Source organism: Tribolium madens, unplaced genomic scaffold (assembly GCF_015345945.1).
Source record: "Tribolium madens isolate multiple individuals breed KSU strain unplaced genomic scaffold, Tmad_KSU_1.1 Scaffold_19;HRSCAF=116;Tcas5.2_LG9, whole genome shotgun sequence".
NCBI classification, from domain to species: domain Eukaryota; kingdom Metazoa; phylum Arthropoda; class Insecta; order Coleoptera; family Tenebrionidae; genus Tribolium; species Tribolium madens.
The window spans coordinates 9,245,045-9,260,842 of NW_025400983.1; the positions used below are offsets into that span (position 1 = coordinate 9,245,045).

The window sequence follows — 15,798 nt, forward strand, 5'->3', positions numbered from 1 at the left end:
GTTTATTAAAAAATACATTGACGATCAAAATATATCGCTCGCCACTGTATCTGTTTTTTGTTATTTGTACTATAATATATGATTTATTTAACTTAACTTTATATTATAACATATTATCTAACTTTACTTAGCTTCAAAAACTTAATACTATTTTATGAATGTACAATTACATTTCTCGATTGTCACTCTCACCATTACTAAAACATTTGGAAACTATAAATAGAATGTTGTTTTTCTCTGCCTGCTCTTATCATTTTAAAACACATTTATACAGAGTTACAAACAAAATTATCTGATAAAACTGAAGTTCTATGCGTTAAATTTAGAATTTTTTAAAATCATCGTGGAGTGATGAGTACTATATATTTATATAAACCCTGTTTGATTAGTATCACATAGAGTTTAGACATAATAAGTTCAATCGCCAACATGAAGACGACAGTATCATTATTAGTGTTGGTGTTAATTTCAATTTATGGTGTAAACAGTGCCAAAATTTTGGGCGTTATGCCTGTTACTGGTCGCAGTCATTATATTCTCGTAAGTACCCTAATGAGAGCTCTGGCTGAAAAAGGCCACGATGTTACCGTTATAAGTTGTTTTGGGGAAAAGAACCCTCCAAAAAATGGGACTTACAGAGATATCGTCGTGACAGAAGGTTTAGAAGAAATGCAAAGTAAGAAAATCTTTTGTTAAAACTTTCTATATTGGTAATTTTTTAGAACTAGCGCCTGTAGTAAACATGAATATGTTCGATTTGGATAAATCAAATCCATTTGTTGGTGCAATTTTTATGGCATCCATGTTTCCTGCAATGACAGAAGTAATGCTGAAAAACGAAAATGTTCAAAAGTTGATTAACTCTGGTGAAAAGTTCGATGTTGTTATTGTGGAACAGTTTGCTAATGATGCACAAAAAGCTCTCTCTACGCATTTTGGAGCACCTTTGGTTAGTCTCAGTGGACTAGGAGCAAACTACTGGGTAAACTCCTTAGTAGGAAATCCTTCACCACCATCCTATATTCCCGATCTTATGCTAGACTACTCAGTTCCAATGACATTTTGTGAAAGAGTTGTTAATAGTATTGTTTATGTTTTTAATGAGTTTTTGCACAAGTTCTATATTTTTTCCAAACACAACGAAATTATGAAAAAATATATCCCAAATGCACCTACCCATATCAGTGACGTACTTTACAACAATTCCATTGTTTTGATGAACTCTCATCCCAGTATTAACCAACCAGTCCCATATGTACCCAACATGATCGACATTGGAGGTTTTCATGTCAAACCCCCGAAAAAACTACCAAAAGACCTACAAGAATTTTTGGACAATGCGAAAGATGGTGTCATTTACTTCAGCATGGGTTCAAATTTAAAAAGTGCGGAATTACCGAATGAGAAACGTGACGCAATTCTTAAAACTTTTTCAAAATTGAAAGAAAAAATCCTGTGGAAATGGGAGGAAGACGAACTTCCAGGAAAACCACCAAATGTTAAGACTGCAAAATGGTTACCCCAACAAGACATACTTGGTAAAAAAATATGTTCTTTAGATTTATCTAAGTAACAACTTTTATTTTAGCACACCCAAATGTTAAACTTTTCATAACTCACGGTGGTCTCTTAAGTACCATCGAAACAATTTATCATGGGGTACCCATTCTGGCCATACCTATTTTTGGTGATCAAAAAATGAACGCAAGGTCTGCTGTTAAAAGTGGTTATGGTGTTTATCTTGCTTATAGTGAACTAAATGAGGAAACGATGACTAACAGATTAAACGAAGTATTAAATAATAAAAAGTAAACAAAAACTCATTGGTAAAAGTGGTTTTTCACAATGTTTATTAAAATTTTAGGTACAAAGAAAATGTTCAAACGCGCTCAAGGCTTTTCCACGACCGTATTGTTAGTCCTTTAGACACTGCTATTTATTGGATTGAATATGTTATTCGACACAGAGGAGCACCTCATTTGAGAGTTGCCGCCCTGGATTTACCATGGTACAAATATTTTTTGTTAGACGTTATTGGAGTGATTGCTTTAGTATTTCTAAGTTCGTTACTTATTTTCTGTTACATTATAAAACTAATTGTTAGAAAAATATGTTCAAAAAGACCTAAAAAGGGCAAGAAAACAAAGAAAGAATAAATTGATACTTTTTTGTAAACACTGTATGTAGGTACCTTTTTAAATAAATAAATGAAGTAAGTTTTTGTTTATTTTGGACCCTCCAGAAACTGCACTAATAAATAATAAAAATTATTATCTGTCCTCACGAGTGCAAACAAACATTTTAATCTGATAATACTAAAGTTCAGTTTAGGGAAACGCTATAAGGATCACGTAAAAAGATAAAAAACTACATTATTATTTGTACCACAACATTGAATTAGCACAGTTGGTACAAGTTGTCATAATGAAATCTATATTGTCGCTCTTATTGTTGCTGTTAATTTCATATTATGGTGTAAACAGTGCCAAAATTTTGAGTGTTTTACCTGTGGCGGGCCGTAGTCATTACATTCTTGCAAGTTCTCTAATGAGAGCACTTGCTGACAAAGGTCACGATGTTACAGTTATTAGTTGTTGGGGGGAAAAACATCTGCCAAAGAATGGTACATATAGAGACATTGTTGTAACAGGAGCAATGGAAGAATTAGAGAGTGGGAAAATTTATTTTTGCTGAGATTTATTTAAACACATTATTTTTAGAGCAAATGAGTAAAGAAGACGTAAATATGTTTGAAATGGGAGGTATAAATCCACTTATTAGTAGATTTTTTGTGGGCTATGATGCTACACGCAATGAGCGAATTGACACTGAAACACGAAAATGTGCAAAAACTTATCAACTCAGGTGAAAAGTTCGACGTTGTTATTGTAGAACAGTTTGGAAATGACGCCCAAAAAGCCTTATCTACGCATTTTGGGGCACCATTGATTACTCTCAGTGCAATAGGGGCAAACTATTGGATAAATCCTTTAGTTGGTAATCCTTCTCCTCCTTCTTACATTCCGGATCTCATGTCAGACTATCCAGTTCCTATGACTTTTTGCGAAAGACTCATAAACAGTCTTATGTACGTATTTAATGAGTTAATATACAATTTTATGGTTTTCCCTAAACAAAACCAACTAATGAAAAAGTATATCCCAAATGCCCCAGCCCATATAAGCGATGTACTTTACAATAGTTCAATTGTTTTGTTAAATTCTCATCCCAGTATTAACCAACCTGTCCCACATGTTCCCAACATGATCGAAATTGGAGGTTTTTACATCAAACCATCGAAAACTTTACCACAAGACTTACAAGAATTTTTGGATAACGCCACTGAGGGTGTCATTTACTTCAGCATGGGTTCTAATTTGAAAAGTGCGGAATTACCAAAAGAAAAACGTGATGCAATACTTAAAACATTTGCAAAATTGAAACAAAAAATCCTGTGGAAATGGGAGGAAGAAGATCTTCCCGGAAAACCACCAAATGTAAAGACCGCAAAATGGTTACCCCAACAAGATATCCTTGGTAAAAAAAAAAGAGTTGTGCGTTTGCCTCAATTATTGTTTTAAAATTTTAGCACACCCAAATGTTAAACTTTTTATAACCCACGGTGGTTTTTTAAGCACAACTGAAACTATTTATCATGGAGTACCCATTTTGGCAATTCCCATTTTTGGTGATCAAAAAATGAATGCAAGGTCTGCGGTTACGAGTGGCTACGGCGTGTATCTAGCTTTTAATGAACTGAATGAAGAAACATTGACTACTAGTATTAACAAAATATTAAACAACAAAAGGTGAGTTTCAATTAATCTGTCTAGGCTTAAAAGTTTATTAATTGTTTTACATACAGATATAAGGAAAATGTCCAAATGCGATCAAAACTATTTCACGATCAAATTGTTAGTCCCTTAGATGCAGCTATTTATTGGATTGAGTATGTTATTCGACATGGAGGAGCACCTCATTTAAGAGTTGCAGCTTTAGATTTACCATGGTACAAATATTTATTGATAGATGTTGTTGCAGTAATTGCCTCAGCAATAATAACTTTGATTTTCATATTCGGTTATATCATAAGATTAATTTGCAAAAAAATGTATTCAAAAACAAAAGAAAAATCAAAAAAAGAGTAATTAAATGATGTTTTATATGGACTTTTCAATAAAAATTTATATACAAAAATCAATATTAAAAGATATAATATTTAATGGGTTATCACATTTTCTTACATTTAAAGGAAATAAAAAAAAATGTTCTGTAAGTTCAAAAATCGAAATACTGAATTTAGTCTTAACATTAGGGATTTTTTTAAACAAATCACAATTTGTTTACCATAGTGTTGTGTATGACAATCTGTTATAGTATAACTCCTGTACAACATTTCGGACTAAGCAACTGAATCCTATCTTGAAAACTAAAGAACTCATTTGCAGTATACATGATTCGTTATAATTTTACAAAAAAAAATTCCTTTCATTTTTCTTATGCTTTAATACACAATTAAAAATCACCTACATTTATATGGCGTATTTAGTTACTGATAAATAGAAAAGTAATGGCTTTTAAAGCCTTGAAACTGAATAAAGCTAAATATTATGCTAGTACCTACGCGCAAAAAACAAATACCTTAAGGCAGTTTAAATTTTTTCCACAGAAAACGACTTGATACGCACAACACAATTTTTTTTACAACTTTGTTTATAAAAAACCACGTCGTTGTCTTGATCGCAGCATAGCTAATAGTAAAATTTGTGAATGTTTGACGATTTAATGATTGATGTGGACTGATATTATTTTTATATTTAACATCGTAAGGTTTATAAAGCAAAATAGAAAAAAGAGTTGTACTCGTACAAACTCGTTCTTTCTTATACACAAGCTTTCACCCGGTTTAACTTGAAGAAGTTAATTTAGAGGTTAATTGAGGCGTTTTCCACGACAAAAAATATTTATGTGAAAGTATTTAAAAACAGATGGATATAGGTGGATTTCTGTAGATTTCCGTAGATGTACATAGTAGATTTATGTGGATATATTGGATTTATTTGTATTTAACTGGATTTAATTGGATTTATATAAATAATATATATGCATGTGTACACTTTTTGATCAACGGTTTACCCCTAGGTGTTGTTTACGCACAAACAGCTCATTAAACGGCCATTATCCGCTTGTATAATAAATAACTATTATCTAAGACAAGCAAACGACTTATATCAAAAAACTGTTCAATTTTGATCAAAGAAGTATTGTAACGTCTTTAAAAGTAATGAAATTATGGCTCGGATCGTTTTTTATAATCGAGCCTGTATATTTTCTTAAAATCTTCATTTTGTAACAAAGAAAGAATCCAAGTCCAAGTCTAAAAATACTGTTTCTTTAAAAACGATTTTTACGATTATAATTAAAACTTCCGATTAAGATATTTATTTCCTGAAAATTTTTGCGTTACCAAAATACAGAATGTTTCTGAATTGATTTACTTGTCCAACCACTACGAGTAGGTACGAGTACCTACATGTTATAAGTAGTTTTCAATAATTCTAACTTAATGCTATTTCAAATTAATTTGCACCCAAATGTATCAGTTAGTTTGTGCTAAAGCTGATTTCAGGTAATGTAGGTCTAAGATTTAATACTAAATTTGCATAATATCTTGAACTAAACTACCACTACTGAGTACGGGCTTTTGCTTTAATGTATGCAGCTATTTATTGTTCTCCAACACACTCTGCCAAATTGCTTACAATGAATTAATTCCAGCTATTGCAATTTGCTTTCCAATCACAAAAGGTTTTTATTTTATATTACGAGCCAATTCCAACATTAGCTTTTATGTTGATTTTTCAATTTCTCAATTAACCCGCTTAAGTTGAAGGAAATCCGATATTTGATCCCGTTTAAGCAGTACAAAGGATAAATGGTTGAAAATTTTTAGTGCAGAGGTCGTCCACAGTTCATAAAGTTTTGGCAAACGAAAAAAAATCGAGTTAATGGTGTCTGTAAATAGTACTTGTTGAGAGCGCGCCAAGGCTGGGTTATGATTTTCGAAAAAGCTCGTAAAATAACTTCCAAACCAATTTTATTTGAAATTGTTTGGGCGTAGCTCATTAAGCGAGTTTAAATGACTTATTATAGTTTATATTCAAGAGGAAGAAAGTGAGCGGTTTTTGGGTTAAAAGCTGAAACTCTGAAACTCACTTGAAAGTTGTAATAAACTCGGCGGGATTTTACACATTCAAATTGGGCTTAATCAAAAATTTAATTTGCTAAAATACGAAAGTTTTTTATAGCCAAGTTCGCAAGTTTATTGGCGGCTTGTAATTTTATTTGTTCTTCCGCTGTAAACAGCAATAATTAGGAAGGGAATTAAGTTTCAATTCGCACCCAATTACGGCGGCTTTAATTGGTCGCATTAATATTTATCAAGGGCTAATAGAAAGTCTGACAAACTTGTAATAAATGTAGGTAAATCGAAAGATCTAATTATATGGATAAGGTTGTATTACAACTTTAGCTTCAGGCTTTTTGTCCTAAGCTAATAAATCCCAAAGTGAAAGGGACAAATTTCGAGGTGTCCAATGTTAACCCTAATCTAAGTGTTATTTAATTACCAACAATTTGTTGGTCCAGACTAAAAACGTTAACAGCTACGAATTTTTGCGCTTTGTATTCAATGACTTTTAAAAAGAGTTGTCTGTATTCAACGTCATTAGTAAACTTTTTTAATTTAACTTTCCGGTAAACACTGTCTGTCTAATTCCAGTATAAATGGAACCTATTACGAAAAGGCCGCGGGAATAACTTCTTAAATATTTGAAATACTCTAAAAGAGGTTTTTCGGTGCAGTCGTCCCGAAAATTAATTACCACCGTAAACCAGGCCCTCTGACGAATTTCACTCGAAAATTATGTCATCACATTGTTGGCAAATTCAAGAAAATTTCAATATTAGATCCAGTTGAATTGTTATTCGAAAAGCGGGTAAATTACCTGGAAATATATTTATGAACCGAAAATTGGCGCGCTGCTGTACGTGGAATGTAATAGGATTTTAATGAAATATAAATGAAGTTGAAGCTATGAGCCACATATGGATTGGAGTCGTATATTTGTTGGTCCGTTTGGATACGACTTTCCGTAACTATTGAATCCAAACTAATATTGGAAAACGATTAAATTGGGCTTGGTGTACATATTAATACGAGTTTATCAACTCATAAATGGCATAGTGAAGAAACGCAATAAGTTATTTCAACCAACGTTTTCTTGCTTCTAATATTACAACTTATAACAGGGGCAAAATTTTTAGTATATGCACTTTTGGGGTTTCATATTTTTAAAGCAATTTTTATCTCCGATAGATGCAAACTACTTAAATATTAAACACTTTCTTTAACAATGGTAAATTGATCATGAAGTATCCATTTTAATTATTAATTCAATTTTTGTTTAGTGGTTAAACAAATTTCTCCAAGCATGGAAAAACAATAAACTATGTTTTTATTTTTAATCGCTACAATAACACAAAATTTATATATTATTGTTCTAGCAACCTATTTATGATTTAACAGAAATCGCTTCTTGTTGCTAAAAAAAATTACTAAAAATCGATGTACCGTATTTAGCTTGTACTTTCATGAAATTTTTATAATATTTACAATCCTTTTAGTGCTCTTATGGGCGTTAAATCTGTTGACATATTGACATCATACTTTCAAATTTTATAATATTTGTAATTTAGTAATAAACAAATGGTTATAAGAAAAAACAAAATTAGGATAAAAGGTTTAATATTCTTTCTGAATTTAAAAAAGGCGAGTTAGTGTTTAACATACAAAAATGTAACCAAAAAAAATCTATAAAAACGTTGTTATTGTAAATGTTGGATTATAATTGGTAAATCCAAGGATCTGCTACGTAAATCTAGGATTTACAAGTCGCCGTTGTGCACAAAACACGTCTCATTTCGGGCTTACTTTGCTGCATTGCGGCCAATTTAAGGCTTTACTACCTCGTTCGGTAAAATTAAATTATTTTTATACACCTAGTGGTGTATAAAGTTACGTAGGGTTGTAAATACTACATTTGCTGGAAAATGCAAGACGAAGTAATAAATTTAGATCATCTGTTTATATTTATTTGCTTATATTTACGGCACCGTAAATGTGTCCTACTTTAATGGAAGTATGGATTTACAACATACAGTTGATTAAAAAAGTAATAAACACGTTTTTAATTTAAAAGTTGCAAACTCGTGGAAAAATTCTCAATTAAACTGTAGAAAACTGAATGAAGTGTAATCAAGGTTTCACTTCGTATTAAATAAAGATCTCCTTTAAAGCTGTCTGTGACTTTGCTTAATTAATTTCAGTAGAATGGTCTGAGAGCAAATTTGAATACCATTCAACATTTATTGTTTGTTTTTGTGAAGGTAATCTATGGGAATTATCCTCAACTTTCTAGTTTAAAAAAATAATATGTCTTTAGAGCACGGTCTTTAAAATAAAATAATAAAATTCCTAAGAGTTAGTGTTAAATAAGTTTATATTAGGAATTTAGAATAAGAGTAAATTTTAATTAAAGTTAGAAATATAATGAAAAAGTTCTTTGGGTAATTAACAGAATGTTCTAATTTTAACGAACCTTTCTGCACATGCTTAATTATGAAATCACTGCTGTTTAACGCTTCATAAATTTGCTTAAAATTTCATTATTTTTTGACGATGATTAATTAAACGACAGTGTTTATTTATCATCTTTAAAATTATTCAAATGTAACTTACTTACTTTATTTCCAAAATACTTGCATCAAAATAAAATAAAATACTCTAGCAAAGGTAATAATGTTAATTACCTTGGTGTGAAAAGTTTTTAGGAGGTAATTATACCCACACTTAAACTCATCTAGTAAAGAAACTAATAATATTTTATTAAATTTTGACTTAAGTGCTTGAAGCTATTAATAAGACTTCGTCGCTTTTTTCATTCAAGCTTGTGTCAGTCAACTCTTCGACGTTTATCAATACTGTAATGTTAGAAACAAACTGAAATCCGAGAAAAAAATTGAATGTCTGAAATCGAATTTCCTAGAAAGTTGTATTAAAACTTTTTGTCTGCTAAAATACCCATCAAAGCAAGATCAAATTCAAAAAATATTCGAAACACAAATATCTGAAGAGGTAAAGGCGTAGAATATCGTTTTTATTTATTTGACTTCGGCCTTTCGATTTTTTTTATTCTTGCTCCGAGTAGAAAGGCGAATAATAAAAATTGAAATTTAGTGATTCCTTTTGGCTTTGTCGATTTTAGATTCTCGCTATTTTCACATTGGGAATCTCAAACCGATCCACTGATAAGGGTTTTTCTGAACTTTATTGGCGAGAATTTCTTTCAGATTTTCAATATTTATGAAGTTACAAAACTGTTCAAATTTGAATAAAATAAATATTTAGTAACTTTTTTAACAATAACTAAAATTAAGATTGGACTTAATTATATGTAACTGATGCTAGTAAGAAATGATTATAAATAATTTATAAATATATTGCCAACTAATTAGACACATAAAATAAAAAATGCTTTCTCAAAAATGGTGAAGGTGCCAGGTTAATAATAAAATTACATTTTTTGCCCTTTCTAATTGCTTATACACGTAAAAAGTAAAAGTAAATAAAAAATAAGCAAATAAGCAAAATATTTGTGAGTATTGTTTGCTGAAACAAAAATAGTACAGAGTGGTTATAAATGATTTTCATCTAGCCAGCTTTGGATTTTTTTTGCATGTAACTTTATTTGTGCCGCTCTACTTTTTTGAAAGCTCTAGTTCTGTCATTAGTGTCATTTATTAATTAATAATAATTATTGTTTCAACTAATTTCCAATAATAATTGATAATAATGTAAACTTTGGAAGAAAACAAGTTTATAATTAAAGTCTATTTTCGAAGTGGACGCTTAGTAAACGGCGATTTTTTAATTTTGAGTTAAAACAAGTAGGTACCCCTTTTTTCGTAAAGCGGCATTTTTTATTTTACATGAAAAATTCACAGCTGGCTAGATGAAAATCATTTATAACCACTTTGTATATTAAAAAACAAGTGTTACAAAAATTGTGATACAAATAGTTTGTGACAAGAGTATCATGATGAAGGATTGTATCACATGTTTTTAATACTACATTTTCAATTAAGCGTTTTTTAAATTAAGTTTAAGTTAAGGCGTCCACCGAGGCCCCACAAGTGCAAAAACTTGCAAAACCGTTTCTGACCAAGTGATGCACACTATCTTTTGTTCCGTCCAATTTTAAATTGTCTCAAAAGAACAAAATAAAACAAATAGTTTGCGAAGTTACCTGTATCCAGGTTGGCAACACAATGTCCAAATTAAACTCTAAATTATTATACAGGGTGATACACGAGGAATAATGAGCCTGACCAAATTCGCAATGCAACCAACATTACATTTTCAGAGGTCACGTAGATTTCAAAGATTTTTTGTAATAAATATGAAATCATAGCGAACACACTTACAATTTGTCAGTTTTGACATTAAAATTTTGAAAAACAGAAGTAATTGAAATACTAACACAATAATGGGTATATTAAAATACAAATTACGGAAGGCAACCATTCAAGCTTCATCCAGTGGTATCATTAGCTTTGACACCTTAACAGGAACCCAATTTTCTCAAAACTAACCTGATCGTGTCAGCTGCTCTTTCTTTCGGGATATCATTGGGCATCACACAGGCAGCAAACATTTTATAAGCTAAAATCATGTCAGTCTTCTCATCATTGGAATACGTCCACATGGTGTTCTATGGTCCACATTTTGCTCAGTTAATGATAAATTTGTAGCGTTTGTCAAAAATGACAATGACGATGATTGATCATGATAATAGGCATCGTAGATTCAAATTACATTTTTTTTAAATGTCGCAAAGCAACTTGCGAATGTGTAATGGTGGTTGCATCGAGAATTTGGTCAGGCTCATTATTCCTCGTGAATCACCCTGTATTAACTCCAAATAACAAAAATCATTTGATACATTAAATATTTGCTCTGAAATCAAATCCGCTGTTCATTTAAGAAATGTTAACCACAGATGTTAACGGATAACCAATAGTACCATTTGGTTAATTTTTTTGATAGCTGATAGGGCTGTTTTTTCGATAAATGTAAAATCAACGTTTTGTGGACGGAGGACCAAAAAAATAATTTTAAAAATGGTGGAGGCGCCGGGATTTCAAATATACAGGGTGCGCCAGAACTCGCGCCCCAGAGAAAATTTTCAAGTAAGGTAAGATACCAGGAACATGAAAAAACTGTTTAAAAAATTCTATCTGTCAAAAAATTTTGAAATTTATTTTTTGACATTTGCCTGTTTTTATAACTATTTAAGGATACTGATCATCTTGTATGTTTTTTTACAATTATTTAGTAAAGGGACAAAAATTTTGACAATAAAAGCCACAAATAACATTGAACAGAGTTACAATTTAGGATACAGCTTCTTTGTTTCTTCTTTTAATAGCCTATAGCAAAAAAACGTGCAAACTTTAAACCCTCATAACTTCGAAACTTTTATAGATAAAAACATTTTTTCCATGTTCCTGGTATCTTACCTCTCTGGGGCGCGAGTTCTGGCGCACCCTGTATATGTATTTTTATTTTTTCTTTACAAATACGTAAATAAAGTTTATTTTAAATTAATTTAAAATCATAGATATTTTTTTCTTGTAAAGTCAATTCAGAGACATACGGTACTTATACGTATAAACCCCAGTATGTAGTAAAATTTACCCCAATTTTGATGCTTTAGATTAGCCTTACATATGGTGATAGATACCTTTGCATGCAAATAACTCTAAATATCTACATATTCATCCTATAAAAAATGTTAAATTTCATTATTATCAAATTAGAAATGCTCTCTCGAGAAACATATAGATTTAACAGTGCGCTATTTTATGGCATATAACAAAATTAATTAAATTATTCTAAGCTTACGTTTAGCCGGAATGAAATTACTGCGGAATAGCTTGAAAATTCGTAAACTTTATTCGTCTAAAATTCAGGATAAAAATAAATGCAGAATAAAATTTTAATTACTTGTACGTTGACGTGTTGAGTCGAGCATCATTTAAAACGTTCAATAAAATGTGGCAGTCCTGAAATCGTATGCCGGAAGTTTCAGGAAGTAAAACATCTTATTATCTATAATATGGTAATACGGGTATAGCTGAGTGGTTGTAATAAGATGCAATAATGTCATGAAGAAATTTCGCGGATATTTACAAGCTTCGTGAACGCCAAGCAACATCACATTTTATAATGCAGTCAAGATCCGGTGACGGAAATTCGTGACTTTCCGTCACTGAAGCGAGCAAATTTAGCAATTCCAGAAGCTCACACCTTTTTTATATTCCACTTTTATAACTCGCTATTAAAAAACTAATACATTTTGTGTTGTAATTAGTCAAACACTAACACGTCCAACTTGGTAAATTTCCAACCTGATATTGCATTTTAATTACGAAATTTACACTCCCGAAATGCCATTTGAGCAAAATCAAGACAGCAAACTTTGATGCGAAAAGTTATTATTCGGAACTCCGGAATCTGAGATTAGTAATAATTTTGCCTTGTCTCCGAATTTCTACGCCCCTGACTTCAAATGATACTACAACTCAATTAAAAGCTTCGCAAATTTTAAATTACTTACACACATAACGAAGTTTTGATTAAATTCTCAAGTGATCTCAAACTGTCCTTGAGCAGTCCTGTCTTACATTATCGTCTGCTTTACTTTGGAATTATCTCCTGCAATATGCTACCCCTCGAGGGGGTTGTTTGAGTTTCACCCCTTATCAAGCTAAACCACCACCAAATTATAGTCGAGTCTTGATTTATATAATCATTGAGAAATACATTTTTAATGGTGTCAATTTACCTTTTCTGGGAAAATACTCCCACCAGGGTGAAGACTGTCAATTCATATCAATTTTAACGATGCAAACGTTACAAATCTTTGAAGTTTGAGGGTATCACCCTTAACATCAATATTAAAAAAATTATTAAAAGATCCTTGCTCAAGACATACTCAACACATGGTAAGTGAACCTTGTTTGTCTTTTAGAGTTTCACTGAAGTTTCTAGTTGGCAGCTTCATGCTGTCATAAATTACCAAGAAACTTTGCTGTGTTAAAACTTTGACTGAAAAATATATGATCTCGATCTATTTATTTATCATATAGGAGAATTGCTAGAGATCATTTAATTTTGCAAAATTTTTTACCAAACTTATGCAACATAAAAACTACTTGTTCATATTAATATTTGAAAATAAATTTTCTTGATAGATAAGACAAAGCAAGAAAATAACACCCAAGTTTGTTAACGTAATTAAAACTTAATCAACAGTTTAGAGTCTCTTAATTAAGTTATAATCCATAATGAGTATCAGTGATTTTTTATGGAACTTTGTAAAAACTCAATTATCTGAACTCGAGATTTTTTATACATTGTAAATTAATTGAACTTGCTGAAATTTGAAGTTTCATTTTGCGCAAAAGCTTAAATACGTGAGCGACATATTTATTTTATTTAATAATCGAGCAGTTTCTTTGAAATTACTGAATATCAAATAGGTATTTTAAAAATACTTGTAGAAAACCTGTGCAAAGTAAAAAGAAGTTTTTTCATTAAATTTATAATTAATCTTTTACTTTAAGAAAACCATTTGTATTTCATTTGCTAAAAAGAAATAATAATGAATTAACTTTAAATATGTTATTCTATTTGCTTTAAATAGGAACGTTGTCATTTTCTGGTCTATTAGAGCGAGTAAAAAAATATAAACGCAAAGCTCAAGCTTTTGAAGGGTAAAAGCTAAAATCCATGTTTATTCTCGACCTTATTCGCATGCTGCAGAAATAAAATAAAACGAAGAGATAGCAATATAAGGACAATAAATATAAAATGAAAGCTAGGGCATATACAAGTGACATATACCAGTAAAGAATAAATCTGATCTTTCGATATGTGAAAAAAACTAAAAAAAGTTTTTTAATCTTCTTAAATCCCTAAGTGCAAACAAAACAAGAACATAAAAAAATCAAAATCAATAAATTTTTATCTCTAATTTAACAAATTCAAAACATGGATGTTAGTTTGTTATATTGGTACTGAAACAAGAGCCATTAAAATCTTCTCAATTCCTACGACTCGTTTTATGTGAACAATTCAATTCAATAATAAAAAAGTCATCCCCAAGCCAGCAATTGATTCCTCTGATTTAATTTTAATTTTATTCCAATAAAAGACTTTTTACTATAATACGACAAAATAAAAAACAAAATTAAGAATGACCGGCAAAAACATTGAAAACTTTAAGTTCGGTTCACATGTTGGGCGATTTATTGTGCAAGCCTAGAACCCCAGATGAGATATTGCTCTTTGTGAAAAGTTTATTTTTGTGTGTGCACTATTCCCAGTTATGCGATTTTTAAGGGGTAATTTATTTAGGTTTTTTCGGTGAAATATGTTTGTCTGTTTTCAAAAGAAACAAATTAAACAAAGTTTGCTAGTATTTCTTTTTACTTTGTGTAATCCCATCATGCACCTTCTGTTAGATGAATCGATGGGCAACGGCAATCGGTTATAATTTAATTTCAGGCCTGCCAATCACGCCAACGTAAAAGAGATTAGATGAACGTGTGGAATCAACAATTTATTAAAATAAACGAATTGTGTATTATAGAAAAGCTGCTCTCTTGACAAAATAAGCTTTAATTTTATTTATTCTGGCACCTATTTCATCCAAAATCAATCATTTTGTAGAATCTAAAGTAGTTCCACTAATATTACAGTGCTTTCGGGAATATTCAAGCAGTAGAACAAGGGTTTAAAAGTAAATTTTAAAATATTGCATGTTCGTTCCACCAGATTTTCCATAAGTTAACATAAAATTAAATTATAGCACCAGCAAATAATACTTAGTGCTGCCAAGAAAAATTTAATAAAGGTTTTAAAATTGTGAACACATTTATACTCCTATGAAATAACATCAAAAGCATTTTTAAACTAACTGTCAATGTGTTAAAACTTGAATTTCTATTATTAGATATAAATTATTTGTAGGATCAATTTACTCTTTAGTCCGCAAAGTAATTACGATCGTTTTCCTGTTGTGACTAATTCATTGTTATCTAAACTACAATTCATGAACATAATGAAACCAGAATCTAGATGGAATAGGACTAAATTATTTGCACAACAAATTGAATACTCTGTATAACTTGAACTATAATACGTTGTTGACTTTTAGCTTTTGTCAACAGAAGGTTCTCCACTTCATGGATTCGATTGTCCAGGTTAACATTGAAATCTTTTTACAGGAAACTACTCTTTGTCGGAAATCAAAATCAAGCTAGGTTTTGTAATTATACAGGATGCGCCAGAACTCGCGCCCCAGAGAAAAATGCCATGTAAGGTAAGATACCAGGAACATGAAAAAAAAGTTAAAAAAATCTATCTATAAAAATTTCAAAGTTATGAGAGTTTAAATTTTGCATTTTGAGTCTATTTATTTCTGTTGGAAAAATAATTTTCCAAGTTTTTTTGCTACAGGTTATTAGAAGAGGAAACAAGGAAGCTGTATCCTAAAATTGAAACTTTTAAATTGTGGCTTTTATTGGCAAAATTTTTGTACCTTTACTAAATAATTATAATAAAAAACATATACAAGATCATTTGTAGCATTAAATAGACATAAAAAAATG

General features: G+C 30.7%; 2 protein-coding genes across 2 annotated transcripts; both read left to right on the forward strand.

The window, feature by feature from the left end:
• Positions 1-343: 343 nt before the first annotated feature.
• LOC123011770 (UDP-glycosyltransferase UGT5-like) lies at positions 344-2,210 on the forward strand. The gene is made up of 4 exons (XM_044409392.1): positions 344-676; positions 723-1,538; positions 1,589-1,808; positions 1,865-2,210. Exons 1-4 carry the CDS (start codon positions 430-432, stop codon positions 2,154-2,156), a joined length of 1,575 nt encoding a protein of 524 aa, XP_044265327.1. The 5' UTR covers positions 344-429; the 3' UTR covers positions 2,157-2,210.
• A 333-nt stretch (positions 2,211-2,543) lies between these two features.
• Positions 2,544-9,370, forward strand: LOC123010583 (UDP-glycosyltransferase UGT5-like). Its single transcript, XM_044407597.1, has 5 exons — positions 2,544-2,671; positions 2,721-3,537; positions 3,590-3,809; positions 3,866-4,080; positions 9,327-9,370. The coding sequence occupies exons 2-5, from the start codon at positions 2,799-2,801 to the stop codon at positions 9,368-9,370; spliced, it is 1,218 nt and encodes a 405-aa protein (XP_044263532.1). The 5' UTR covers positions 2,544-2,671; positions 2,721-2,798.
• Positions 9,371-15,798: the final 6,428 nt, after the last annotated feature.

Excerpts from the sequence above, each read along its gene's own strand:
- LOC123011770 (XM_044409392.1), top strand. The coding sequence starts at position 430 with ATGAAGACGACAGTATCATTATTAGTGTTGGTGTTAATTTCAATTTAT. Across the intron at positions 677-722 it reads AGGTTTAGAAGAAATGCAAA|AACTAGCGCCTGTAGTAAAC; the intron begins GTAAGAAAATCT and ends GTAATTTTTTAG. Across the intron at positions 1,539-1,588 it reads ACCCCAACAAGACATACTTG|CACACCCAAATGTTAAACTT; the intron begins GTAAAAAAATAT and ends CTTTTATTTTAG.
- LOC123010583 (XM_044407597.1), top strand. The coding sequence starts at position 2,799 with ATGATGCTACACGCAATGAGCGAATTGACACTGAAACACGAAAATGTG. Across the intron at positions 3,538-3,589 it reads ACCCCAACAAGATATCCTTG|CACACCCAAATGTTAAACTT; the intron begins GTAAAAAAAAAA and ends TTAAAATTTTAG. Across the intron at positions 3,810-3,865 it reads AAAATATTAAACAACAAAAG|ATATAAGGAAAATGTCCAAA; the intron begins GTGAGTTTCAAT and ends TTTTACATACAG.